Source organism: Taudactylus pleione, unplaced genomic scaffold, assembly GCF_031769625.1.
Source record: "Taudactylus pleione unplaced genomic scaffold, aTauple2 ptg000198l, whole genome shotgun sequence".
Classification (NCBI taxonomy): domain Eukaryota; kingdom Metazoa; phylum Chordata; class Amphibia; order Anura; family Myobatrachidae; genus Taudactylus; species Taudactylus pleione.
The window spans coordinates 12,286,978-12,314,894 of record NW_028284600.1 but is presented as its reverse complement, the minus strand read 5'-3'; the positions used below and the strand labels follow the sequence as shown (position 1 = coordinate 12,314,894).

Genomic DNA, 27,917 nt, shown 5'->3' with positions numbered 1-27,917 from the left:
ATTTGTAGTATAATTGAATAAGAGGCTGAGAAAATATATATCTCTATTTCTCTGCTTCGCATCCCGGAATGGCATTTCCGGTGTTTGGACCGCATAAGCAGTCACATGTCACTAATGAGGCAGACTCACGTTCTCCATTCTAACACTAACCTGTAGTTGGAGCATAAAGAAATGTGTTTTTCCTGCCCATCCAGATTCTAGTGGACGGCATCTTATTCATAACATTCTTCCAGGAGCCGCGATCAGCACAAGATGCGAATGATCGTCACGGCTTCCTGGTATACGGTTCATCGGTGACTTCCGGTATCTTGAATCGCAAGCCATTACATCACATCCTGTCTATGAATCCTTCACTTCTCATATTCTATCTATTTTCATCCTCATCGTGTCTGTGAACTATGGTATATGAGAAATCTATACTAATGAGATGAATTGGCTCATATATTTCTATCCAATTCCCAAAACAAGAAAAATATATATTGAAATAAAAATAAAAAAGAAACTAAAAAAGATCTAGGCTTATTATTTTGTATAGACATTGGGAATATATTTCTGAATAGCATGGTAACCATTTTTATTATAAGAGACAGTAACATATTAGGACTTTCACAAAAAGTTTTTGTTTCCATATGTATTAACTACTCCTATGCATTAAATAGAGACATATCTTAGCACCAAATATTATTTTAAATATCTACTATATCAGTCCTGTAAATAACTGTTTCTATATATATTATTATATCACTTTTGTATTTGTTAGGGTGTGTGTCTTAGCAAAAAGTAGCTATCTGGAAACCCCCAATGTTCTTACTGGGTATATTGGGAAATTACCATATATAGGGAAGAAAACATCTTTCACACATACTAGTCTATACAAAGAACCAAGGAGGGGATGAAGAAAGAATTAAGACATGACAGAAATATATATGTGTCTATTCTAATAGATAGTAAAGACTGATATAGTCTTGTTAAACAACACAGGATATCGATATAGAGGGAAAAGCTGAAATCCCTGTGTTCTCAAAACCTTCAAATAACTGTGTTTAGTTCTACTGATTCGTTGAGGCCTTTTGGATAATTGGAATTCATCTGAAACATCCAAAAGACCTCTCACTTACAGAGATTTCTGAAGCGATCTCCGCCTCGTATTGTGGTTTTAATGTGTTCTAAGCCCACTATTCTGAGGCATCTTGGGTCTCCATTATGTGTATCTCTATAGTGTTTTGACACACTATGAGTGGGAACCCTATTTGCTATATTCCTGCGGTGTTCTAGGAACCAAACTTTAAGTGGGCGGGTGGTTCTGCCAATATATTTCAGACCACAACTGCAGGTTAGCATATACACCACATATGATGAATTGCAGTTAATGAAGTTCTTTATTACATATGGTTTATCTTCTCCCTCTATTTCAACAGTATAAGTTTTGTTTAATACATAATTGCGCTTTAAGCATCTATTTCTACCACATTTAAAAAACCCTTGTTGTTCTTTTTTTAAGCCAATTAGTTGCTGTACTTATATTTTCTCTGGACATATCAGAGATCTTTAGAAAATTAGGGGCTAATAGATTCTTGAATGATTTATTTTTCCTAAATACTGTACAAAACATGGTTTTTGTGGAAGAATGTTATATAATATGTTGTCTTGCTTTAAGATACTGTAATTTTTTTTAACAATTCTCTTGATTTCTGAATATCTATTATTATAAGTTGAAATAAACATAACTTCCTTTTCCAGTTTTTGTTCTTTCTTTCCCTCCTTTTGGATTAAGAGATCATCTCTATTTACTTTTTTAGTATCTTCAAAAGCCTTAAGAATTAATGGTTCGGGATAACCTCTTTCCAAGGTGTCAATCATAGATTTTGCCTGTGTTTCAAAGGATGCAAGATCAGAGCAGTTCCTTCTTAGGCATAACATTTGGCCTCTAGGGAAGTTCTTTTTCCAAGGAGGGTAATGGGCGCTACTATAATGCAGATATGCATTTGTTCCTACCTCTTTGACATAATTTGATGTAGAAATTTGATTGTCTCCGATTTCAAGGGTCAGATCTAGGAAGTTCATTCGTGAGGGATGAAATGAAAACGTAAAATTGAGATTGTGAGAATTGGAGTTAAGATAAGTGACAAAAGAGTGAGCAGATGTGAAATCCCCATCCCAAATTATAAAAAGATCATCTATTTAATGGCCATAAAGAACCAGGTTCGCAACGAACCCGCCACCCCACACTAGTTGGTCTTTGACTTCGCCCATGTAGAGGTTGGCGTAGCTGGGCGCAAACCGGGTTCCCATGGTCATTCCCATCACCTGAAAGAAGAATTGATCCAGAAAAAGAAAATAGTTGTGTATCAAAATAAAACTGATAGAATCCACAATAAACATCATGTGTTTCTCCATGAGGTCCCCATCAGCAAAAAATCAATTGGATATAGCCTGCACACCAAGATTGTGTGGGATGTTGGTGTACAGGCTCTGGGCCTGATTCAGAGCCGCTCGTAAGCAGCCGCTCGTTCGTTCGGAGCGATGTTCACACATCTGCGCATGCGTATGGGTTTTAGTACGCATGCGCGAACCAGTCAGTGCGGTCAGAAATCGTGTGCTCGCAAAATAGCGAATGCCCTGCTAATTTGAGTGACAGGATGAGGCGTTTGTGGTGGTAACAGGGGAAGGTGCTTGAAAACGGGGAGTGGAGATCCGAACGCAAGGGTGTGCATAATTAACAAAGCAGCGTCATCGACCACGTCACTTGGTTGTCTTTTAGCCTGAACTGCTCGCATGATTGCGGTAGGAATATGCTACCACAAGAATAGCGAGCAGTTCAGACGCCTTTTCGATGTACTCGATTGATCTAATAAATAGCGGAGATGATGTATGATGCGAGCGGCCAGGGGGCGTTTTTTTAAAATTGCAACCGCATGTTTTGTTCACTCGTTCAGACATAGAGGTGTCAACAGACCACAAAGAGCGAGCACTTAATTTAAATATCCGGCCCCTTTTTCAGAACGACCGTCCGCAAATAGCGTACGGCTCTGAATCAGGCCCTCTGTACATCTAAAGTGAGGAAGGCACATGAATCCTTCCATGACACATCCTTGATTTCATTAAAAAAATGTGTGGTATCCTTGATATAGGACCACAATGAAGAAACACGTTGCTGTAAAAAAGAATCAACATAAAAAGAGAGATTGGAAGTAAGAGAATTAATGCCAGAACTGATCGGGCGACCTGGGGGTGCAGTGAGGGATTTGTGAATCTTCGAGAGGTGATAATAAATGGGAACGGAAGAATAAGGTGTGTAAAGAAATCAAAATTCGTCCCAAGCTAAGACCCCGTCAATAACTACATGATCAAGCATACAATGAAGTTCCAAAGTGAAGGTTTGTGTGGGATCCTTTTCTAATTTGATATAGAAACCTACATTCTCTAACTGTCTGTTAGCTTCTAATAATCGGTTTTGTCTTGTATCACAAGGCCTACCCCTTTGTCCACTGCCTTTATTATAATTGACTTCTCCTTAGTCAATTTTTTAAGGGCTCTTTTCTCCTATTTATTCAGATTTCCATTTTTGGGGGGTTTATAGTGTTGTTTGTACACATATGTTTGAAATCATCTAGCGTGGTCTTATAGAAACTGTCTATACTTGATCCTTTGGATTTTATTGGATAAAAATTAGATTTTAGCTTAAATCTTTCTTCTATCATAATTCATCTCATAGACAAATTGTGTCTTAGCTGGTGAAATCTCTTCGTTCTCTTCCAAAAGTTCTACTAAGGTATCTAGCACTGACGTATCTCCTCTATCTAACAAAATAGGGTAAGCTTCCTCTTCATTTTTAAGGAGGGTTTGTTTTGCTAAATATTTTTTCCTACACAGGGCCCTAACATATCTATTCAACTAAACAGATGAACAGCATACCAGGAAGCCGTGACGATCATTCGCATCTTGTGCTGATCGCGGCTCCTGGAAGAATGTTATGAATAAGATGCCGTCCACTAGAATCTGGATGGGCAGGAAAAACACATCTCTTTATGCTCCAACTACAGGTTAGTGTTAGAATGGAGAACGTGAGTCTGCCTCATTAGTGACATTAGACCGCTTATGCACTCCAAACACAGGAAATGCCATTCTGATGGGAAGCAGAGAAATACAAATTTCTACAAGTAAGTCTGCCTCTAGAGTCTATATACTTATTTATATGTTGATGAATTGCATATAATTGCATATATATGTTTTTTTAAGTAGAAAAATGCACTTTATTTGAATGATTATGAACACAGGTGCAATCAGTTGCCCATTAAGTATATAATTCCAAACAGGGAAGATTAACAGTTACCTTTGATAAAGCTGCATATAGCAGCAAAACGCGTCGGTTGCTCACCCCCACTCATCTCCAGAACCCCCTTTAGTCATGTGTGGAACTGCTTCAACCAGCACTGGACCCACTTGTAGCAGAACTCTATTGGAACCATCTATACTTACTGAAATTGATCTCCGGAACAAGTGGATGAGGCTTCATTACAAGCACAACGCAGCATTGGTGAGGACATATCATTTATAATTGAAGTATCTCCAGTCTTCACTTGTATATGGGACACTCTCTTCCAGTGGTGCCTCAGCATTTGTGGACTATGCCCCCACAATTTAAGGAGTTATAGACATTTAACCATCCTACTTTCATCAAGTCCAGTGTTCTGATTTGGAACAAGCGTATATGTTTTTTCAATACACCCTATATATTATTGCCTTTCCACCTGAGGTGTCCTGAAGTTTATAGATGATATCAATTCTTAACTGCCTTGAATTTATATGAATGTACTTCATTTAAAATATTTTATATATTAAACATTTGTTGAATCAATTTCAAAACGGTTGCACATAGACTGTTATATCTGTAAAGATATCCTTTGTATATTTAGCACTGCTATTTCATGTATATCTATTTTATTTGCGCTAAGGGTTAGGTTGCGCTTAGGGTTAGGCTACGCTTAGGGTTAGTGTTAGGCTACAGTTAGGGTTAGGCTGTGCTTAGGGTTAGGGTTAGGCTGCGTTTAGGGTTAGTGTTAGGCTGTGCTTAGGGTTAGGATTACGGTTAGGCTGTGGTTAGAGTAAAATAGTACTATCAACATCCAAACTGTTGATATGCAAAATGTTGATATTGTGTAAATGTTGACATCCTGAATGTCAGCATTCTGACCATATCATCATTCTGGTTACGTCATTCTACATGTCAACATGGTAAAGCCCACCCCCACTAGATAATGTGTTTGTCTTTTTAACCGTGAAGCAGTAGAGAAAAGTTAAAAACTTCTGAAAAATGATATAAAAAGCACATCTTCAGGTGACTAACTGACCTTAAAGGTCTCATAGGCATCAATGTCCCCGGCAGGCGTAGAGGGATTGTAATATACACCATTCATAAATATAGGCTCCAGGTTGATGCATGGATCTTCACGTTGCTCCTCCAGGTAATGGCCTTCATGGTTGTAACCAGACATGTCTACAACTGGCAGCAGGTCATACACCTGGGTAAAGGAAATAGCTGCAGTCACAGTGGCTGTAATTACTTTAGCGCTGGTGAGATATTTGAATCTAGTACCGATTTTGCAGACAATTCAGCCTCAGGTTTCAGCAGTAATACACTGGCATCTACAGCTCGCACCGCACACAGAGAGTTTGGCAGAGTGGAGAGAATGAGATCGGCATCTGATCCTGGAAGAGCCTCGGTGACGGTGAAATGGTGCTTCACCTGAAATCAGACAGATGAGACAGAGTGACACTGGGGCAGCGGTGGGTTACCAGATTTCTTTATAGCTCATCTAATTCAGTTCCCACTTCTTGTGACCCTAGACATGACTCTTGTTCATATCACAAAACAGTTCAAACTCTAGAAGAGATCATAGATGTGCAGTTCCAGCTGCCTTAGAAGCCAGATCTATTTCTGGTTTGAGCACACATGTATGGACATGGGGCCTGATTCAGAGCCGCTTGTAAGCAGCCGCTCGTTCGTTCCAAGCGATGTTTGCCCAACTGCGCATGTGTACGGATCGTAATACGCATGCGCGAACCAGTCAGTGCGTCCGAAAATCGTTTGTTCGCTAAATAGCGAATGCCTGCTAATATGAGTGACAGGAGGAGGCGTATGTGGGTGGTAACAGGGGAAGGTGCTTGAAAACGGGGAGTGGAGATCCGAACGCAGGCGTGCTTAAAGGTCAAAACGGGCGTTTTATGGGTGTGCATAATTAATCCAGCAGCGTCACTGACCACGTCACTGGGTTATTTTATAGTCAGAACTGTTCGCAAATTTGTGGTAGGAAAAACCAACCACAAGAATAGCGAGTAGTTCATACGCTGGTCGATGTACTCGATTAATCTAATAAATAGCGGACATGACGTAGGATGCGAGCGGCCAGGGGGCGTAGTTATCCAAAAAACGACCGCAAGTTTTGTTCGCTCGTTCAGACATAGAGGCATGACCAGACCGCAAAGAGCGAACGGTTCATTTGAATAGCCACCCCTTTTTTTGGAACGAACGACCGCAAATAGCGGCCGGCTCTGAATCAGGCCCATAATTATGTGAAGATGACTATGACTATAGGTAGACACGTAGTGGTCATTCAACCAGATTTTCCAGCCATCTTAATCAGCTTCTGAATCATTGTGATAGATTTTGCTTGTGATAGGTGGCGTGTTTGTTGTTAAAACTGCCCAACACCTATAGAGCAGAACAGTGACAAATCCAGTTGTAGGATGATTACAACCACCCGCGGATGTGGTCACTATTCATCCTCGATATCAGTGCTACTGTATGTGAGATCTGGCCACTTGAACTGAGCAGCAAATTAAAGGATCTTTCAGATTTACGTATATAGGAAAATCTGTCTGTGAATGGGCACTTTATGATTTAAATGGAAATTACCAATGAGCCCAAATATGCTGTACGAAATATATTCTACAAAAAAAACTTTAGTTGTTGATTTAGAAGCAAAAAGATAAGACTGAACTTAAACACCTATCACAAAACCTTTAATAACAGTGGTGGGCAACATGTGGGGAGATATGGAGAGAAGGGAGATAAAATACCAACCAATCAGATTCGAACTGTCATTTTACAGGCTGTGTATGAAATTTACAGAAGGTCATTGGTTGGTACTTTATCTCTCTCGAAGGTTTGATACATCTCCCCCTCAATCACTCAATGTTTTCTGCACCGTGCAGGGAGGTCATGCAGCACATCAGAGGAAGAGAAGAATGTGCAGTATTACGCTTACCCTCCTTTATCTCTGTGCTCCGGCTGTGATGCCAGGCTTTATTTACATGTGGGAAGGAGTGAGTGGGAAGGTGTGAGTGGCATGTGAGAGGCACATAGCAAACGCTGAGTGACATGGGCAGGAGGGAGTGGCATGGGAGGGCATGTGAGGAGCTCACCATCTGTCATGTGAGGAAGGTGTGAGTGGGCAGGAGGGAGTGGCATGGGAGGGCATGTGAGGAGCTCACCATCCGTCATGTGAGGAAGGTGTGAGTGGCATGTGAGGAAGGTGTGAGTGGGCAGGAGGGAGTGGCATGGGAGGGCATGTGAGGAGCTCACTATCTGTCATGTGAGGAAGGTGTGAGTGGGCAGGAGGGAGTGGCATGGGAGGGCAATTGAAGAGGTCTGAGTTTTGAAAAGAGGGTTCTTTGGTCATGTGTGAACAATTTATTGACAAGTGATAGACACAATACTGTAGATGGAAATATTGCAGTGTACATTACCTTGTTTGCAAAGCACTTGTCCACTTTGAAGCTGACACTATCTGCAATGACCTCACCGCTCTCCAGCACAAGGTGCACCAGCACTTTGGCCAGGGGGGCAGTGTTAGTGTTCACAGGTAGAGGAAATGTAAATTGTCCATGTGATTCTATCAAGAGAAATAGGAAAGAAATACAAAATATAAGCCCATACTCTTTTATCACCACTTTCAATACACTATAGGAGAGCAGAACATAGTTGAAGTGGTACATATTGTTATATATTGGTATATATTGTTATATATTAGTATAGGAGGCTCCTATTCTTCACCTTTCATGAACTTACCATTTCTAGAATCAGATAAGCTATTTTTTATCCTTATTGTATTTGATGTTTTTATGTCCATTGTGAGGATACGGGGTTCTCTCAATCACCCAGACACCGAGCAGATGAAACCAACGTGATGGTTTATTTTTCCACAGCACACAGCAACAGATAATATGTAATGGCAAGGGGTAAATACAGAGAACAGGCAATAAACAGGTAGCAGTCCAGACAGAGGCAGTCCCAGTAGAGTACAATGTCCCAGAACAATTCCACGAAATAGCTAGAGACCCTCAGTCCTCACAGTAGAAACTATCACTGATCACACAGCAGTGAATAGTGCATAAGTCCACTCAATCGTTTCCAGGACCCCACACGTAGAAGCTAATCACAGAACACACAGCAATGAATAGCGTATAGGTCCTTGCAGAATTTCCAAAGTATAAATCCACAGAACTGGTGATGCGTTCCACTAGCATCTTAGCAGAGCGAGGCCTCTTAGCCAAAGTCAGCGACTAACATCTGGAGTTGCCTTCGGTGACATGTTTTAAAATCTTCCAATTTCCCACGATATTGTGACCACCCAGGGGGGGTTGCACCGTCTCCTGATTGGTGCGGGTCCCTTATGCTGTCACTTTCTCCTACCTCCTCCTGATATTACTTCCCTGACGAACACCTGCTGGGATGGTTCCGTTCGGGCTACCAGATTCACGTGAGACACAAAACAGGCAAATGGAAGGAGGAGTAAATCCTGAGCGTCCCCTGGGGAGGTGAGAATTAACTTAGAGGGTCTTTTGTTCTGGGAGGTGTCACCTTGCTCTAGTGGTTACAAATAACACAGACATATGGACCAGGCTAACATCAAGGCTTATCCAGTATTAAACATTACAATTACTTACATTATTATATTACAGTACATAATAGACATGCTAATGGAAATGTTTGTCCTGAGAATGATCACACATACACTAGGAGACGGGAAGGGGGGACACAAAAGGACTAAAAAGTAAATTGATCTCTGCAATGACTGAGATGCTGCCAGTAAATTTGTAACACACATCCCATGTCCTCACATTCCTCTCCCACTTTTTAGGCCTTGTTCCCAGGGGTGATAAGGACACATTACTGACTGGAAGAGGCGGTGCTAGGTCTTCCTGTGTTGCGTAGAACTGGGTCTGGTTCCTGCTGACGGGACAAGCCATCCGCGTTTCCGTGATCTCTCCCCTGTTTGTGGGAAATAGAGAAGTTGTACAGTTGCAGGGCCAAACTCCATCTTAGCAAGCGTCCATTGTCTCCTGCGGTACGTTGTAGCCAACTAAGGGGGTTATGATCTGTGACCACCGAGAACTCGCGCCCATACACGTATGGCTGCAGCTTCTTAAGGGCCCAGACTATAGCCAGACACTCCTTTTCAATAGTGGCGTAGGCTACCTCACGGTCGATAAGCTTCCGCGAGAGAAAAGCCACTGGGTGTTCACATCCATCTTCCCCTACCTGGCTCAACACAGCTCCTATTCCATAACCTGAGGCATCGGTTTGCACAATGAACCGCTTGCGAAAGTCGGGGGCTGCTAATACTGGGGATTGGGACAAAATTTCCTTAAGCTGGGAAAAAGCCCGTTCACACTCAGGGGTCCAGTGTATTTCTCGGGTGTACTTTTTGGTCGTCAGGTCAGTTAATGGCTTGGCAATGGTGCTGTACTGGGGCACAAACTTCCGATAGTACCCTGCCGTTCCAAGGAAGGCACGTACCTGTTTTTGGTTAGTGGGGTGAGGCCACTTCAAGATGGCCTCAATTTTTGCCGGCTCTGGACGAATTTGGCCTCCACCAACCCTGTGCCCGAGATACAACACCTCTGCCGTCCCCATCTGACATTTGTCTGGTCTGATAGTCAACCCCGCCTGGCTAATCCGGGCTAGCACCTGGGCAACATGCTGCAGATGTTCCTCCCAGGTCTCACTAAAAATTGCTATGTCATCCAGGTATGCCTGGGCAAACTCCTGACACCCTGTCAGCACGCGATCTACTGTACGCTGAAAGGTGGCTGGGGCATTCTTCATACCAAAGGGCATGGCTGCAAATTCAAATAGCCCAAATGGGGTGCTGAATGCAGACCTCTCCTGTGCCTCCCTGGTAAGGGGTATCTGCCAGTACCCCTTACTAAGGTCCACAGTGGATACATAGCGAGCCGCCCCCAACCTGTCTAGCAACTCATCTACACGGGGCATGGGGTATGCATCCGTCACAGTCACCTCATTCAGCTTCCTATAGTCCACACAGAAGCGAGTGCTCCCATCCTTCTTAGGCACTAAGACTACACTGGCTGCCCAGGGACTAGTGGATGGTACAATGACCCCAAGTGCCAGCATTTCATCAACCTCTTTTTTGATCATGTCCAGCACCTCTGGACTCACCCGATATGCGGGTTGCCTAATGGGCCGAGCCACCCCGGTGTCGACATGATGGGCCACTACATGGGTGCGCCCTGGTTTGCTCGTGAATTGAGGTCTCTCTACCTCCAACACCTCCCTCATCTTTCTGGCCTGGGTTGCTGTTAACTGTGAGCCTATGGGCACTGCCTCTACCCCTAGATCCTTTTTGGTTGCTGCTAAAATGTCAGGGATAGGGTCAGTCTCTGGGTCATCCATAGGTGGGCAGCAGATTGCCACAGCCCCTATTTCTCTGGTGACATACTCCTTTAACCGATTTATGTGGTAGGTACCCACCCGCTTCCCTGTTGGACCTAGGGCAACAATATAATCTACCTGGCCCTGACGACCCATGATGGTATAGGGCCCTGCCCAGGTTGCCTGTAACTTGTGCTTTCGGGCAGGTACTAGAACCATCACTTTCTGCCCAACATCTAGTTCCCTTTCATGCGCTCGCTGGTTGTAGTACTGGCTCTGCCGTTCCTGTGCCCCCAGCATGTGGTCATGCGCAAGCTGCATCAAACGCTGCAATCTCTCCCTCATTTGGACTATATACTCCAGGACAGGAACCTCAGGTTCCTGGAATGTCCCTTCCCAGCTTTCCCGGACTAGGTCTAGAGGCCCTCGTACCCTTCGCGCATATAATAACTCAAAAGGGGAGAATCCAGTGGAATCTTGCGGCACTTCGCGGTACGCGAATAATAGCTGCTGCAACGACTTCTCCCAATCCCCCCCCTCCGATTCAGCATATGCCCGCAGCAACTGCTTTAGGGTCCCATTAAACCTCTCGCAGAGCCCATTCGTCTGGGGATGGTAGGCTGTCGTGCGGAAGGGATGGACCCCAAATTTGTCCCATACTGTTTGCAGCAAGTCCCCTTGAAATTGTGTACCCTGATCGGTAACTACTTCTTGGGGAAATCCTACACGGCTAAAGATATCCATGAGAGCCTGGGCGATATGCTCAGCATCTATGGATGCCAGGGCCACTGCCTCCGGGTATCTAGTCGCATAGTCAACTACGGTCAGTATGTATTTCTTCCCTGTTAGGCTCGGCTTCTTAAAAGGCCCAACAATGTCCATGGCCACTCTCTTAAATGGCTCGCTTATGACAGGCATGGGTTGTAGGGGAGCTCGACGTGGGGGCCCCCCGAGGCGTTGACATACCTCACAGGATTCCCTATACTGTTTTACTGCTTGGCTTATTCCAGGCCAGAAGAAGTGCCGTAATAGCCGGGCACGGGTTTTACGAACCCCTAAGTGGCCTGCTAAGGGAGTGTCATGGGCAAGTGCTAGCAACCGGGTACGGTACTGCTGGGGAACAATCAACTGTTTCCTTAGGACTTCGGGCTCTAAGGGGTCTGCTTTTGCAGGCACCCTGTACAGTCTCCCCTCCTCCCACTGGATGCGATCCCCCTGAGGTCCCCAATCTGCCCGTTCTGCCGCACTGCGGAGACTAGCTAGGGAAGGGTCTGTCCGTTGGGCTTCCCTAAATGCCGTCCTGTCTAGCTCCCCCAGATTCCCATTACAGTCAAACAAGTCTGGTTCAGTGTTACTCACCGGTGACAGGTCAGGGGTTGTGGCCATTGATCCCACCAAGACCCCCGATGCTGGCCCGAGAGGGTCCTCGGGTGCTGTCGCCAACAACTGCGCTTGGCTCCGGGTGATAGCTCCCACAAAATAACTAGCCAAACCACTGCCCAGATCATTTCCCAGGATAACATGGGTGGGTAACCCACCCAAAAGTCCCACCTCCACTTCCCCTGAGTCCAGGCCCCAATCCAAGTGTACCCGGGCCATGGGGATAACAGTGATCTGCCCTCCGGCCATTGAGATTTTAATTTTCCGTTTCTCCAATAGTTGGCAGGGGGGGATTAACTCCGGTCAGACCAGGGTAATGGAGGGTCCGGAGTCTCTCAATCCTTGCAGTTCCTGTCCATTGACTTTAACAGGCTGTACGTGGGTTTTCATGTTATCCGGGGTAGCATTCCCAATAGCTGCTACTACCTCCACTTGATATGCTACTTCTTCCGCCTCTGGCGCATCAGGAATGCAGTTCCCCTCCCAACCCCCAAATGTTGTTTCCTGGCACACAGCTACCCTGGGCACAGCTGGTCGGGAACCTGGAAATGGTCCTCTTCCCCGCGGACAGTCTCGCTGCACATGCCCTACCTGGTGACAGTTGAAGCACTGCTGAGGCTCTGGAAGTGCAGGGCCCCGTGGCCTTGCATTGGCCGTTTGCAGAGCTGGGGTGTGTAGTGGGGTCGGGCGCTGGGTTGCCAGGTAGGGATTCTGGTCTTGTTGGGGCCGTCGGGGGGCTGACCTCTCTACTGGGTTGGCTCCTCTCCACCGGGGCCTGTTAGCTGTGAACTCGTCAGCTAGGTGTGCTGCATTCTCCGGAGTGGTGGGGCTCCGATCCGCCACCCACTCTCGAATTTCCGGGGGCATCTTGTTAAGCAACTGTTCCAGGATAATAACGTTTTTAACCTCCACTACAGTGCGTGCCTGCTTTCCGGCCAACCATCTGTCACAGTTCCGCCGCAACAGGTTCTTAAACTCTGTAAATGAGGTATCTCCTTTCCATGACATTGACCGGAACTTGGCGCGGTATGATTCAGCAGTCACAGCATATCTGGCAAGCAGCACCCCCCGGACCTCCTCATAGGACAATGTCTGTTCTGGACTCAAAGCCTGGCACGCTTCCAGCGCCCGTCCTCTCAGACTGGGTAACAAATATAGAGGCCATTCTGCTGCCTCAATTTTATGCAGAGACATCATTGATTCAAACGTCTGCAAATGGTTATCAATGTCCGAGCTGGCCTCATCAAAAGGCGGTATGTCCCGATATCGCAGCCTGGCTGGCTGACTTACTGATACTGGTGGGACAGGGGTGTAGGTCTGTGCTCCCAGGGCGGCCCCCAGTACCGCTGCTCCTTGTCCTAGCGCTGCCAGCAACTCCCGCAACTGATCTACCCCTCCCATGGTAGGCATTGCCCCGGAAACGGTTGTCGCCGGGGTTCCCTGACCCTCGGTCTGCTCCGGTACATCGTCCTCATCGTCCTCCTCCGCTGGATGATCTTGGTCCCACTGGGCTAGTTTTGCCATTAATTTTTTCCTGGTGTCCTGCGCATAAAACTCAACCTGTTTTATTCGGCAGAGATCCTGCAGGGGGCCCTTCTTGAGGTATCGGTAGCATAGTGGTTCTGGATCCATTCCCTGCTGTATTTTATGACTTTATGCTTGAAAGCTGGTGCCTGAATGATCCCACTGTCGCTGCCGCCAAATGTGAGGATACGGGGTTCTCTCAATCACCCAGACACCGAGCAGATGAAACCAACGTGATGGTTTATTTTTCCACAGCACACAGCAACAGATAATATGTAATGGCAAGGGGTAAATACAGAGAACAGGCAATAAACAGGTAGCAGTCCAGACAGAGGCAGTCCCAGTAGAGTACAATGTCCCAGAAAAATTCCACGAAATAGCTAGAGACCCTCAGTCCTCACAGTAGAAACTATCACTGATCACACAGCAGTGAATAGTGCATAAGTCCACTCAATCGTTTCCAGGACCCCACACGTAGAAGCTAATCACAGAACACACAGCAATGAATAGCGTATAGGTTCTTGCAGAATTTCCAAAGTATAAATCCACAGAACTGGTGATGCGTTCCACTAGCACCTTAGCAGAGCGAGGCCTCTTAGCCAAAGTCAGCGACTAACATCTGGAGTTGCCTTCGGTGACATGTTTTAAAATCTTCCAATTTCCCACGATATTGTGACCACCCAGGGGGGGTTGCACCGTCTCCTGATTGGTGCGGGTCCCTTATGCTGTCACTTTCTCCTACCTCCTCCTGATATTACTTCCCTGACGAACACCTGCTGGGATGGTTCCGTTCGGGCTACCAGATTCACGTGAGACACAAAACAGGCAAATGGAAGGAGGAGTAAATCCTGAGCGTCCCCTGGGGAGGTGAGAATTAACTTAGAGGGTCTTTTGTTCTGGGAGGTGTCACCTTGCTCTAGTGGTTACAAATAACACAGACATATGGACCAGGCTAACATCAAGGCTTATCCAGTATTAAACATTACAATTACTTACATTATTATATTACAGTACATAATAGACATGCTAATGGAAATGTTTGTCCTGAGAATGATCACACATACACTAGGAGACGGGAAGGGGGGACACAAAAGGACTAAAAAGTAAATTGATCTCTGCAATGACTGAGATGCTGCCAGTAAATTTGTAACACACATCCCATGTCCTCACATCCATTCTAAAAAATCGTTTTATACATGTGTATTTATTTTTGGGGGATTTTATACACACTATCCAATTTATATGGGGATAGTTCTTTTGTTTTGAATAAAAATTGTCTTATAATTTATGCATAACTATATGACTTTTTATTGCACATATGAATTAATTCTTGGTGAAATGCATACTGGAGTATGATTGAATTTTCCATATAGTTAAGGTTTTTTACGCACACTGAGAATTGCACATTATATATATATTATATACACAGTATATATATAAATGTTTGTCTCTTATCAAATTCTATTACTATGAGTACTAAATCATCTGGAGATTTCTAGAGGTTTTTATAATTTCATGAACTATATTTACACACTCAGAACTTTATATCCGTCACCTAGCATTTTATATTTTTGAAGGAATGGTTAGAAGTATTTGAATATATGGGTATATAAGCACGTTAGGCGCTCTATTTCCAGTTCCGATATTTATATTAGTATATATTGGTATATATTGTTATATTTTAGTATATATTGGCATATATTAGAAGATATTGTTATATTTTAGTAGATATTGTTATATATTGGTATTAGTATATATTGTTATATACTAGTAAAAAAATATCATACAAATTCGGCACTCACATGCTTTTCAAACTGCAACTCCTTTGAACATAGGGAATGTAACTAGTATATATTATTATATATTGTTATATATTAGTATATATTGTTATATTTTAGTAGATATTGTTATATAATGGTATTAATATATATTGTTATATATTAGTATATATTGTTATATATTAGTATATATTGTTATATTTAAGTATATATTGTTATATATTTATATTGTTATATATTGTCATATATTGTTTAGCTGTAGCAGCTGGATGAAGGAGTCTCCATTCTGTGTCTATTGTATAATTATATTTACTTCAACAGATTTAGCTTTAGTGCACTATAGAAGCCACATGACAAGATATTAGGTCATCCCCACAGCAGAGAGTAGATAACCGATAAGCATTTAGATGAAACTGAATTATGTAAATAGACTTTAACCATGTTTCTGCTATAAAGAGACATTTGCAAGAGACAGAGGGGTAAATGTAATAGGGTGCGAGGCTGGTATACTATTAAGTTTCCGGCATGTTTCTAGAGAGACTGAAGTCGCCGTGTGTAATAGAATGCGAGTTAATGTAAGCTTGCTAGAATCTCACCACAAGCGCTCTCACTGCGACACAACACAAGGGATGTAGTCCGGAAGCCGACGGTCTAAATGCCGACCGTTGGCTTCCCTACTCTCTAATCCCGGCAAGGTATTAATGACAGGCGTTGAAAACTCGACGCCTGTCATTATCCATACGCCGGGAGCCCGACGCCTGGCATACCGAACAAAGGTAAGCCGGACGTGCGGCGCGGACAGCCGAGGGGGTATTCCCCCGGGAGGGTTAGGCTTTGGGGAAATGGGGTTACGGTTAGGCACCCCCGGGGGGAGGTCAGGGTTAGGCAGCTCCCCCCAGGAGACTTAGGTTTAGTCAGCGGGGAAGGGGGGGTTAGGTTTAGGCACTTAGGGAGGTTAGGGATAGGCACTTGGGGGGAGGTTAGGGTTAGGTACCCCTAAGGGAGGGTTAGGGTTAGGGGGTAAAATTAGGCTAGTCAATACTTAACTTTTTAACGATTGGGATCTTCACCCCTGCCGGGCTGCTGCTGTTGGGAATTGTACCGTCGGCCATGCGGCCGGCGGTAATACCTATCACGCCCCAACACAATTCTCCAGATATTTTTAATGTTAAATATACCGGTCACTGGTTGTAATATGCAGTGAGTTGTAAACTCGCCAGAGTAACTCTGCAAAGGCCAGCAAGATGAATGAAATTTAGTACCTGTGGCCTATTATGACACATACAGTATGTGACCAACACGTGTCTGACAAGAGGACATTTAACTTCTGTGTGACAATTTAGAGGTTCTAGTAATGTACCTACAGATGTGTACTCATACATCTAGCCCCAATAAGCCACGCAGCGCAATTTGCGTGGCGTGAGTGAGACGCCAAGTCCCGCGCTAATATGCCCCTGCCAGACTTGAGCAAAATAAATGTAGTTACAATAAATACAATATATATATATATATATATATATATTAACACAAATAGAAGAAAAAGGGCGCTCACAGACACATATTAAGTACGAAAATTTATAAAACCAGATGTAGTACAGTTAATATAAGTAGCAATCTGAATGCTCAAATGAACCGTCCTAGATGAAGAAATAGATGGTAGATTCTTTTTCTCCCAAAAATATTCTTATTATTGAGTCCTTGTTGATCTTTATGGTTCAAAATGACATTAGAGGAAATGGATACACCGTTCTCAAGGTATACGATTGTTCTTTGTAGTCTCACTGAAAGATACCCTTACACCAGAATACAACCAAAAGAGGGCCAGAATGGCCACTATCAGTAATAAATAAGAAACTTCCTCAAAAATACAATAAAATAATGTTTTATTTCATAAAAGCAGTAGTTTCTGTATGAAGTTGCTTACATCAAGTGTTAATTCATAAATACAGATGATCTAGGACGGTTCATTTGAGCATTCAGATTGCTACTTATATTAACTGTACTACATCTGGTTTTATACATTTTCGTATTTAATATGTGTCTGTGAGCGCCTTTTTTCTTCTTTTTGTGTTACTATCTATTGCATATCTGTCTAACAGAGATATTAAGAGAAAGGTGCAGCTATCTATTGTATTATTTGGTATACTCTAAATTTGTATTATTTTTAAAAAATATTAGCACAAAGTGAGGGCATTTGTTTGTCATATATATATATATATATATATATATATATATACTGTATAACTATATACAGTATAATATATATATATATATATATATATATATATAGTGGCAACGGCGATACTTAAGCAGATTGAGCAATTTTTAGCCATCGCGCATGCGTGAAAGCCCCAATGCAAACGTGCAGTAATTGATTTGCGATTGCACTTGCACAGTAGACTCACCCGCAAAGTATTTGACAGGTAGTCAGCGTTTGGGTGAGGTAAACGCAAGCGTGTCGTGATCGTTTAAATGGAGTTTCATGGGCGTGCGTAAAGCTATCTGCATGTCAGGAGAAACGCAGTGTTTGAGGCAGGTCAGACTTCACTGTGGCTGCCCGATCTGCGTCCATGTTCCCGATGTTTGCGCTGATGTACGTCGTTGGATGGATATGAGAAGGCAGCAGTGGGTGTCCCTATGCTCGGATAAACTTTGGAAGACATTAGCATATTTTCGCTAATGCGATCCGTAAGATATCACAGTTGTGATCGCAATAGCGTAGATATCGGAATCAGGCCCACTTTGTCTTGGTGGAGTAACCGAAGCAGAAGTTGGTGTAGTTGTGGTTTTATTAGCTGCTATTGCTGTTAATGTGGATGGTGCAGGCAGACTTTCATGCTCTGCAAGCGTCTCAGTGCAGCATACCTATAGCTTGCGTTTGCTCCCTAATAACATTAACAAGGCTTTGGTACCCCCTCTCAATTGTGTTAACCATTCATATGCATGTGGTTTTGCAATGGAGTCAGACTGTGCCATTTTTCTAAGTTGGGATGAAATACAGCCCCCCCCCTCCCCCGTTGCTTGATAAATAGGACAATTTATTTTTCACCAAGGTCTCAAAACACAAATGTGGTTTGTGACCATACAACATAATTGCCAACTTTGAGAGAGCACCCTCCGGGCAGCCCGGTGGGAGATGTGGCAGTATAACAGCAGGGGCCAAATCCACAATGATTCGTTTTAAGATGAATCATGTCATCAAGCCCCCAGTCCGCCCATTTTACTCGGGAAGTGCACAAAATGCGGGAGGCTGCCCTACTCTCCTGGGATTCTGGGAGAGCACAGTAGGTAAGTATGCCTTGTAGTTCTGTTTCATTTCATGTGATTTCATCTACATCAAATTGCCTTAACACTTGTGGTTTGCTAAAACCAGGCATTAGAAGATGAATATTAAATGCACAAATTTACTTACTATATTAATTTATAATTACGTTACCTTGATTTGGAATTAATTTCACCTTGTGCTTTCCAGAATTGACAATGCCTCCCTTTGCCATCACCTGTGTAGATAAAAAGTAACATACGTAATAGGAAAACAAACCAAATATGCATCAGGAGATACTTGGTTACTGGCTATGATTAGGACATGAAACCTTTGTTTTGTATTTTATATATATATATATATATATATATATATATATACACACAGTATATATAGTTCCAATGAGACCGTTTCGGGAGTGCAAGGCACATAAAGGTATAGGCATGTAAAAAAAGAGCCAGCACATCCAGGATAGTCAAAATAGAAAAAAATACCACAAGGGTCTCGTCGCAAGCCCGATGGTTGCGATGATCAAGCCAGAGGGTACTCATCCATGGTAGCATGAATCTAGGGCCTGATTCTGACCCGGTCGCAAGCGCTGTGCGCTCGCAACCGGGTCGATGGTGTGCCAGTGCGCATGCGCAAGCCGTCGCTCCGGGTCTCGCACCAAAGGGGGCATGCTGTCGATGTTGAGTGACAGCACGCCCACCAAGGGGTGGCTGCCCAGATGGAGGCGTTCCAATGAGAATACCTCCGTTTGGGGACGGCCCCACTGACATCACGACTGTTAGAGCCGAAATCTCTCTGGGGCTTGCAGCAACGAGACCCTACCACAAGGGTCTCGTCGCAAGCCCGATGGTCTGGACCATCGCGACCATCTTCCTGGCCACTCGCTATAGCTGTGGGTGGTCACCAACAGCTATACGTACGGCCAGGAGGCCGTTCAAAACAAACAGAAGGCTGGCCCTGATTCGGAGAGAGCGCTCTGTCAGAGCGTCCGGCTCTGAATCAGGGCCCTGGTTCTATCTAGAACAGTGACGCTCGACAGCAGTCGTTTCGTTGATGTCCACTCCAAACACCTGCTCATGATTAAGGTGTTTGGACATCACCGAAACGGCTGCTGTCGAGCGTCACTGTTCTAGATGGAACCAGGTTCATGCTACCATGGATGAGTACCCTCTGGCTTGATGCATGTTATATATACCATGTTACTATATGCCTTCTCTTGAATATGCACTTTAAATTGGATGCACTGAAAACTCATTAATGCAATTTATATGTGGAAAGATATTTTTTTCTATTTTGACTATCCTTGATGTACTGGCTCTTTTTTTACATATATATGTGTATATATATATATATATAATATATATATATATATATATATATATATATATATATATATATATATATATATATACAGTCAGGTCCAAAAATATTGGGATATTGACCGAATTTTCAGATTTTGGCCTCTATTCACCACCACAATGACTTTGACATGAAACAAACAAGATGTGCTTTAACTGCAGACTTTCAGATTTAATTTGAGGGTAATTACATCCAAATCAGGTGAACGGTGTAGGAATTACATAACAGTTTCTATATGTGCCTCCCACTTTTTAAGGGGCCAAAAGTAATGGGACTATCAACTCAAAAGCTATTTCATGGACAGGTGTGGGCTATTCCCTCATTATTTAATTATCAATTAAGTAGGTAAAAGGTCTAGAGTTGATTCTAGGTGTGACATTTGCATTTGGAATCAGTTGCTGTCAACTCTCAATATGAGATCCAAAGAGCTGTCACTATCAGTGAAGCAAGCCATCATTAGGCTGAAAAATCAAAACAAACCCATCAGAGAGATAGCAAAAACATTAGGTGTGGCCAAATCAACTGTTTGGAACATTCTTAAAAAGAAAGAACGCACCGGAGAGCTCAGCAACACCAAAAGACCCGGAAGACCACGGAAAACAACTGTGGTGGATGACAGAAGAATTATTTCCCTGGTGAAGAAAAACCCCTTCACAACAGTTGGCCAAATCAAGAACACTCTCCAGGAGGTAGATGTATATGTGTCAAGGTCAACAATGAAGAGAAGACTTCACAAGAGTGAATATAGAGGGTTCACCACAAGATGCAAACCATTGGTGAGCCACAAAAACAGGAAGACCAGATTAGAGTTTGCCAAACAACATCTAAAAAAGCCATTACAGTTCTGGAACAACATCCTATTGACGGATGAGACAAAGATCAACTTGTACCAGAGTGATGGGAAGAGAAGAGAAGGAAAGGAACTGCTCATGATCCAAAACATACCACCTCATCAGTGAAGCATGGTGGTGGTAGTGTCATGGCGTGGGCATGTATGGCTGCCAATGGAACTGGTTTCCTTGTATTTATTGATGATGTGACTGCTGACAAAAGCAGCAGAATGAATTCTGAAGTGTTTCGGGCAATATTATATGCTCATATTCAGTCAAATGCTTCAGAACTCATTGGACAGCGCTTCACAGTGCAGATGGACAATGACCCGAAGCATACTGCAAAAGCAACAAAAGAGTTTTTTAAGGCTAAAAAGTGGAATGTTATGCAATGGCCAAGTCAATCCCCTGACCTGAATCCGATTCAGCATGCATTTCACTTGATGAAGACAAAACTGAAGGGAAAATGCCCCAAGAACAAGCAGGAACTGAAGACATTTGCAGTAGAGGCCTGGCAGAGCATCACCAGGGATGAAACCCAGCGTCTGGTGATGTCTATGCATTCCAGACTTCAGGCTGTAATTGCCTGCAAAGGATTTGCAACAAAGTATTAAAAAGTGAAAGTTAGATTTAGGATTGTTTAGTTTGTCCCATTACTTTTGGCCCCTTAAATAGTGGGAAGCACATATAGAAACCGTTGTAATTCCTACACCGTTCACCTGATTTGGATGTAATTACCCTCAAATTAAATCTGAAAGTCTGCAGTTAAATCACATCTTGTTTGTTTCATTTCAAAGCCATTGTGGTGGTGAATAGAGGACAAAATATGAAAATTCTGTCAATGTCCCAATATTTATGGACCTGACTGTATATACATACATACATATATATATTTATATATATATACACACACACATATATATATATATATATATATATATATATATATATATGGGAAGTGTGAAAGAAAGGGGATCACAAAGTCTGATCACTAAGGAGCCATCCCGCTTGGGACTGTTCCCCTCCACTTGCAAATATAACGAGTCTTATGTAGTCTTTCTCATCTGTTTGGGGTGCAGGCAGTTTATCAATGAGTACTTGATAAGTAAATAAAGTGCAGATCGACAAGCTGCCTCCTGGATTCAGTGCAACAGGAAGCCCCGATGTAGGGATGGACATCGAATTGTGATGGTTTCAAACCATCGATGTTTATTATTTGATGGTTGTGTTTTTACCATTGGATGGTGGCTTTCCAATGTTTGCCACCATCAAATCGTAAGATTCGATGATATTTTCTTAGGGGGCAGTGATTGGGTACAGAGGAGCTGGCTGCCAAGAATTACCTTGCTGGAGGAGTCTGAGCAGGACCTGAGGGTGGCAGTCATGCCTGAATGAAGACACCAGGAGCTGAATGTAAGGTATCACCGGGACTATGAAGCTGCAGGTACACTGTTACCGCTCCGGGCTTTGTTCCAGTATCGCCCCCCAATCCCACCCCCATCCTTGAGCAGCCGCGCTGAAGGGGTATTGCGCATGCCAGGACAGGGTTTTTTGTGCATGCACAAATAATATTAACAGTTTTTTCCATCAAATTCTTTTGATGCAAAAGTTAGTTACTATCGCATAGAAGGTTTTAAAGATGTAAGGCTACCCATCATTTGATGATGAACTTCCTACGGTATCTCTACCCTAACCATATGAATCTTTCTTCAGTCACTGCAGATGCACCACTTCCTCCAGTCACTGCAGAGTAGAGATGGCCATCAACCATTGCTGATTCATAATCATCGATGGTTTATGGCCAATGTTGAATGCTTTTACCATCGATGGGAGAGAACCAGATGGTTTCCCTCCATCGATGGCTAAGCATAACTGAATTGTCTTTTTACAAAGTGCTGGGACTCTACGCATAGCTCCACCCATGACACATGTGAAGCCCCGCCCCCATGTTCTCAGTGACCCACATGCCAGTCAGTCAAAAAACAGGGATGACCATCAGTTGGTGAAACCATCGATGGTCATACAATTAATAGCTTGTAGCCACCGATGACTACTTTCTATTTTATAATCGATAGTAACCATCAATGGTACCACCACTGATGGGCATCCCTACTGCAGAGGTCTGTGCACCACTTCCTCCAGTCACTGCAGATGTCTGTGCACCACTTCCTCCAGTCACTGCAGATATCTGTGCACCACTTCCTCCAGTCACTGCAGAGATCTGTGCACCACCTCCTCCTGTCACTGCAAAAGTCTGTGCACCACTTCATCCTGTCACTGCAGATATCTGTGCACCACTTCCTCCAGTCACTGCAGAGGTCTGTGCACCACTTCCTCCTGTCACTGCAGAGGTCTGTGCACCACTTCCTCCTGTCACTGAAGAGGTCTGTGCACCACTTCCTCCAGTCACTGCAGAGGTCTGTGCACCACTTCCTCCTGTCACTGAAGAGGTCTGTGCACCACTTCCTCCTGTCACTGCAGAGGTCTGTGCACCACTTCCTCCTGTCACTGCAGAGGTCTGTGCACCACTTCCTCCAGTCACTGCAGAGGTCTGTGCACCACTTTCTCCTGTCACTGCAGAGGTCTTGCACCACTTCCTCCAGTCACTGCAGAGGTCTGTGCACCACTTCCTCCTGTCACTGAAGAGGTCTGTGCACCACTTCCTCCAGTCACTGCAGAGGTCTGTGCACCACTTCCTCCTGTCACTGCAGAGGTCTGTGCACCACTTCCTCCAGTCACTGCAGAGGTCTGTGCACCACTTTCTCCTGTCACTGCAGAGGTCTTGCACCACTTCCTCCAGTCACTGCAGATATCTGTGCACCACTTCCTCCAGTCACTGCAGAGATCTGTGCACCACTTCCTCCAGTCACTGCAGAGGTCTGTGCACCACTTCCTCCTGTCACTGCAGAGGTCTGTGCACCACTTCCTCCTGTCACTGCAGAGGTCTGTGCACCACTTTCTCCTGTCACTGCAGAGGTCTTGCACCACTTCCTCCAGTCACTGCAGAGGTCTGTGCACCACTTCCTCCTGTCACTGCCGAGGTCTGTGCACCACTTCCTCCAGTCACTGCAGAGATCTGTGCACCACTTCCTCCTGTCACTCCAAAAGTCTGTGCACCACTTCCTCCTGTCACTGCAGATATCTGTGCACCACTTCCTCCAGTCACTGCAGAGGTCTGTGCACCACTTCCTCCTGTCACTGCAGAGGTCTGTGCACCACTTCCTCCTGTCACTGCCGAGGTCTGTGCACCACTTCCTCCTGTCACTGCAGAGGTCTGTGCACCGCTTCCTCCTGTCACTGCAGAGGTCTGTGCACCACTTCCTCCAGTCACTGCAGAGGTCTGTGCACCACTTCCTCCAGTCACTGCAGAGGTCTGTGCACCGCTTCCTCCTGTCACTGCAGAGGTCTGTGCACCACCTCCTCCTGTCACTGCAGAGGTCTGTGCACCACTTCCTCCAGTCACTGCCGAGGTCTGTGCACCACTTCCTCCTGTCACTGCAGAGGTCTGTGCACCACTTCCTCCTGTCACTGCCGAGGTCTGTGCACCACTTCCTCCTGTCACTGCAGAGGTCTGTGCACCGCTTCCTCCTGTCACTGCAGAGGTCTGTGCACCACTTCCTCCAGTCACTGCAGAGGTCTGTGCACCACTTCCTCCAGTCACTGCAGAGGTCTGTGCACCGCTTCCTCCTGTCACTGCAGAGGTCTGTGCACCACCTCCTCCTGTCACTGCAGAGGTCTGTGCACCACTTCCTCCAGTCACTGCGGAGGTCTGTGCACCACTTCCTCCTGTCACTGCAGAGGTCTGTGCACCACTTCCTCCAGTCACTGCAGAGGTCTGTGCACCACTTCCTCCTGTCACTGCAGAGGTCCGTGCACCACTTCCTCCTGTCACTGCAGAGGTCTGTGCACCACTTCCTCCAGTCACTGCGGAGGTTTGTGCACCACTTCCTCCAGTCACTGCAGAGGTCTGTGCACCACTTCCTCCTGTCACTGCAGAGGTCTGTGCACCACTTCCTCCTGTCACTGCAGAGGTCTGTGCACCACTTTCTCCAGTCACTGCAGAAGTCTGTGCACCACTTCCTCCTGTCACTCCAAAGTCTGTGCACCACTTCCTCCTGTCACTGCAGAGGTTTGTGCACCACTTCCTCCAGGCCCTAAAAATCCAGTGCAAGGTAATATTACTGATCTCTGCACTCCAGTTCAGAGATCAGCTAGGTGACTGATGATCAGTCCTCCCTAAAGGCTCATACACACTAGACCAGGGATGGGGAACCTCAGGCTTGGGGGTCGTATAAAGCCCCCGGAATCATTTGGTCTGGCCCTCGGAGATTTTTTCTGCTAGCCTCAGGATAGCAGAGTGCCTATAATGGCGCCCTGCAGCCAGAATCTATGCAGCAGTGCCGCCTGGAGCGTCACTGCTCCAGGCATTGCTGTAATCACGGATGATTGTGACCCCGTCCCCGTGTGACATCACATATATCAAAATGGCCCTCGCCAGAAAAAAGGTTCCCCACCCTTGCACTAGACCATGTGCTGTATGAACGATATTGGTGGAAGATTTTCCTTGAACTTTCTGTAGTTCAGGACAAACGATATTGGGTGTACACACTGATAGATATCTTTCAGTGAAGTCATGCTGCCACATATCTGACCAGGCAATTCTTGACGATATCGTCAGATTGGCCTGGATGTACGGACGACAAAAGACATTGTTAATGACCCACAGGAGCACGCATCGTTGGTCATTCACTGCATACACACTGAACGATATGAACGATATATCCTTGAACAATATCGTTATCGTCCATATCGTTCATAAAAATCGTCTAGTGTGTATGCGGCTTAAGACTCAGGACCTGATTCAGACCTGGTCACTAAGCTGTGCTCGCTAGGAGCGATTGTCGCCTGTCTGTGCATGCGTCTAAGTCACAGTGCGCATGCACAAACTAGTGTCTGCGATGTACAATCGAGAGCTTGTAGTACACAGACAGGACGCTACTTTGAGTGACAGATTGCGCCGTTTGTGGGTGGTAACAGTGGAAGGTGCTTGTGATCGAGGGAGTGGATGTGCGAACGCAGGCATGTCTGACCGTCAGAACGGAGTTTAATGGGTGTGCATAATTAGCAAAGTAGCGTCATTGTACACGTGACTTGGTGGTTTTTTAGCCTGAACTGCTCGCAGTGCTTGGGGTAGGTTAGGTCAACCCCAAGCGCTGCAAGCAGCTCCGATGGCCCTCGATGTTCGCGATTAATCAGACACTTCACGGAGATGATGTGTGCTGCGAGTGACAGGTGGGAGGTTTTTCTAGTCCAGAGTACGCTAACTGCCGTCGCTCACAAAGACATAGAGGGCGTCCTTACAGCGCAAAGACCGACCGCATTGATTTGCATTTGCAAGCGAGCGATCGCATCTTGCGAGCGGGTCTGAATCAGGTCCTCACTCTGCTGTTCTCTGCATGGTGGGGGAACTGGGAGGGGAAACTTCAAAGGGGGATTCTATTGCCAATGGAGGAGATCTATAGTCACTTGTGTGTGTGTGGGGTCGAGTGTCAATGCCCCAAGGGGATTTATTGTCACTGGGAGGTGGGAGTTCTATTCATAGAGGAGTTTACTACCACTGCAGGGTAGTGGGGCGTCAATAGGTTAACAATATTACTGACTGGGGAAAAGATATTGGGGCATCTATTACTACTGGTGGTGGGAGTTAAAGCCACGGATCTATTGCCACTGGATCTATTGCCACTGGATCTATTGCCACTGTTACAATGGGTACATATATGGATATGAGGGGCACTTAATTAACTAAAACAAATCCACTCTTTTTTTTTCATTTTTGAAAAAGTGGTTAATAAGTACTCACCAGCATATGATATACTGCTTCAGTGGCCTCTCCAAACCCTTCCGGAGTCAGAGTATAGTGTACTGTGAATCTCTCATCATCCTGACAATTCAGAGTCCTGTATATGGGCTGGATCTTTATATAACTCTTACTCCTGGAGTAGAAATTTTGGACATTCCGTGTCTCCTCCTCATAAGTGGGAACCAAGGAGCTTGAACTGTAACAGCTTCCAGTAGACTTGTAACTGACCTATGTTAATAGAATACGATGCAAGCATGAGAAGGAGCAAATCTAGGGATCAATAAGTCAATTGTCATTCACTAGATCTTACACATTTTACTTTTGTTCATGAGAAAATGAAATACATATTAAACTGGTTAACTTAGTTTTAATGGAAATATGACTGGGCTGCTCCTGTCCTCTTTCTCACCCTGAGTGTTACGGATGACTGATGGAAAGATGTGGTGTTAATGGAGAAATCCGCAGTTCCATCGGGCCCAGTGGAGTAGGTATAATTTGTTCCATCATAACCTACATAAATGACCACTGTCTCGTTGTTAATTGGCTTGCCAGCTGCATTTTCCAGGAAGACCTACACAAAGACATGACATTATCAGTGATGGTCAAAGTCACAATTGTAACAAATTCTTGGAGGAATGTCACATTGTGATTGGTGCCCTCTAGAGTTTACCATCATCTTAACTCACCTGTCCATATAAAGGAATACCCCTCCTATAGCGGGTGTCCAGCTGTCGGAATGATACCTTTGCTATTATGTTCTTAATTTCTGAAGAGCCCTCACCCGTCAACTCCACGCCTAATGGAGAGATCATTGTTAACGTCTCTTGTACTTTATCCCCCATTTCTCATGTGATTCTTTCCCTCATGTTTCATCTCACCTGTTCCGTCCTCTGTTATTTTGGCTGTTGAAGTGATTTTCATCTGAAATTCATTGCGTCTCAACTGGAAGAGCTTTGTCTTCACCACGTCTGAGAAACACCCATTGTTATCAGCCTAAAGAGCGAGGACAGTATTACTAAGAGATGAAAGGACCACGTCATATTGCCTGTAACTATTACCGGGTCAGCTATCCCGAATCATTTTGGTGAATGAATGTTATTAAAGTGCTGCTGTTTCCTTCCATTTCTATAACTAAAATAAGAAATGAATGACAATAATATAATTAGGATATATCACATAAATATCTTATATATTTTGATTTACTGTGCTGCTCAACTAAAATCAGAACAAAAGGTTG

At 44.5% G+C, this 27,917-nt stretch overlaps 1 protein-coding gene across 1 annotated transcript in view; it reads right to left on the bottom strand.

Moving 5' to 3' along the window:
• LOC148518869 (alpha-2-macroglobulin-like) overlaps nucleotides 1–27,917 on the bottom strand; it is a 177,452-nt gene that overhangs the window by 107,873 nt on the left and 41,662 nt on the right. The window contains exons 9-16 of the mRNA XM_088476898.1: nucleotides 27,559–27,673; nucleotides 27,367–27,476; nucleotides 27,090–27,251; nucleotides 26,681–26,908; nucleotides 18,797–18,860; nucleotides 7,750–7,895; nucleotides 5,597–5,746; nucleotides 5,352–5,522 (exon numbers count right to left, since the gene is read on the bottom strand). Of these exons, the coding sequence (XP_088333024.1) occupies nucleotides 5,352–5,522; nucleotides 5,597–5,746; nucleotides 7,750–7,895; nucleotides 18,797–18,860; nucleotides 26,681–26,908; nucleotides 27,090–27,251; nucleotides 27,367–27,476; nucleotides 27,559–27,673 (1,146 nt within the window). The remainder of the gene's footprint in view (nucleotides 1–5,351; nucleotides 5,523–5,596; nucleotides 5,747–7,749; nucleotides 7,896–18,796; nucleotides 18,861–26,680; nucleotides 26,909–27,089; nucleotides 27,252–27,366; nucleotides 27,477–27,558; nucleotides 27,674–27,917) is intronic.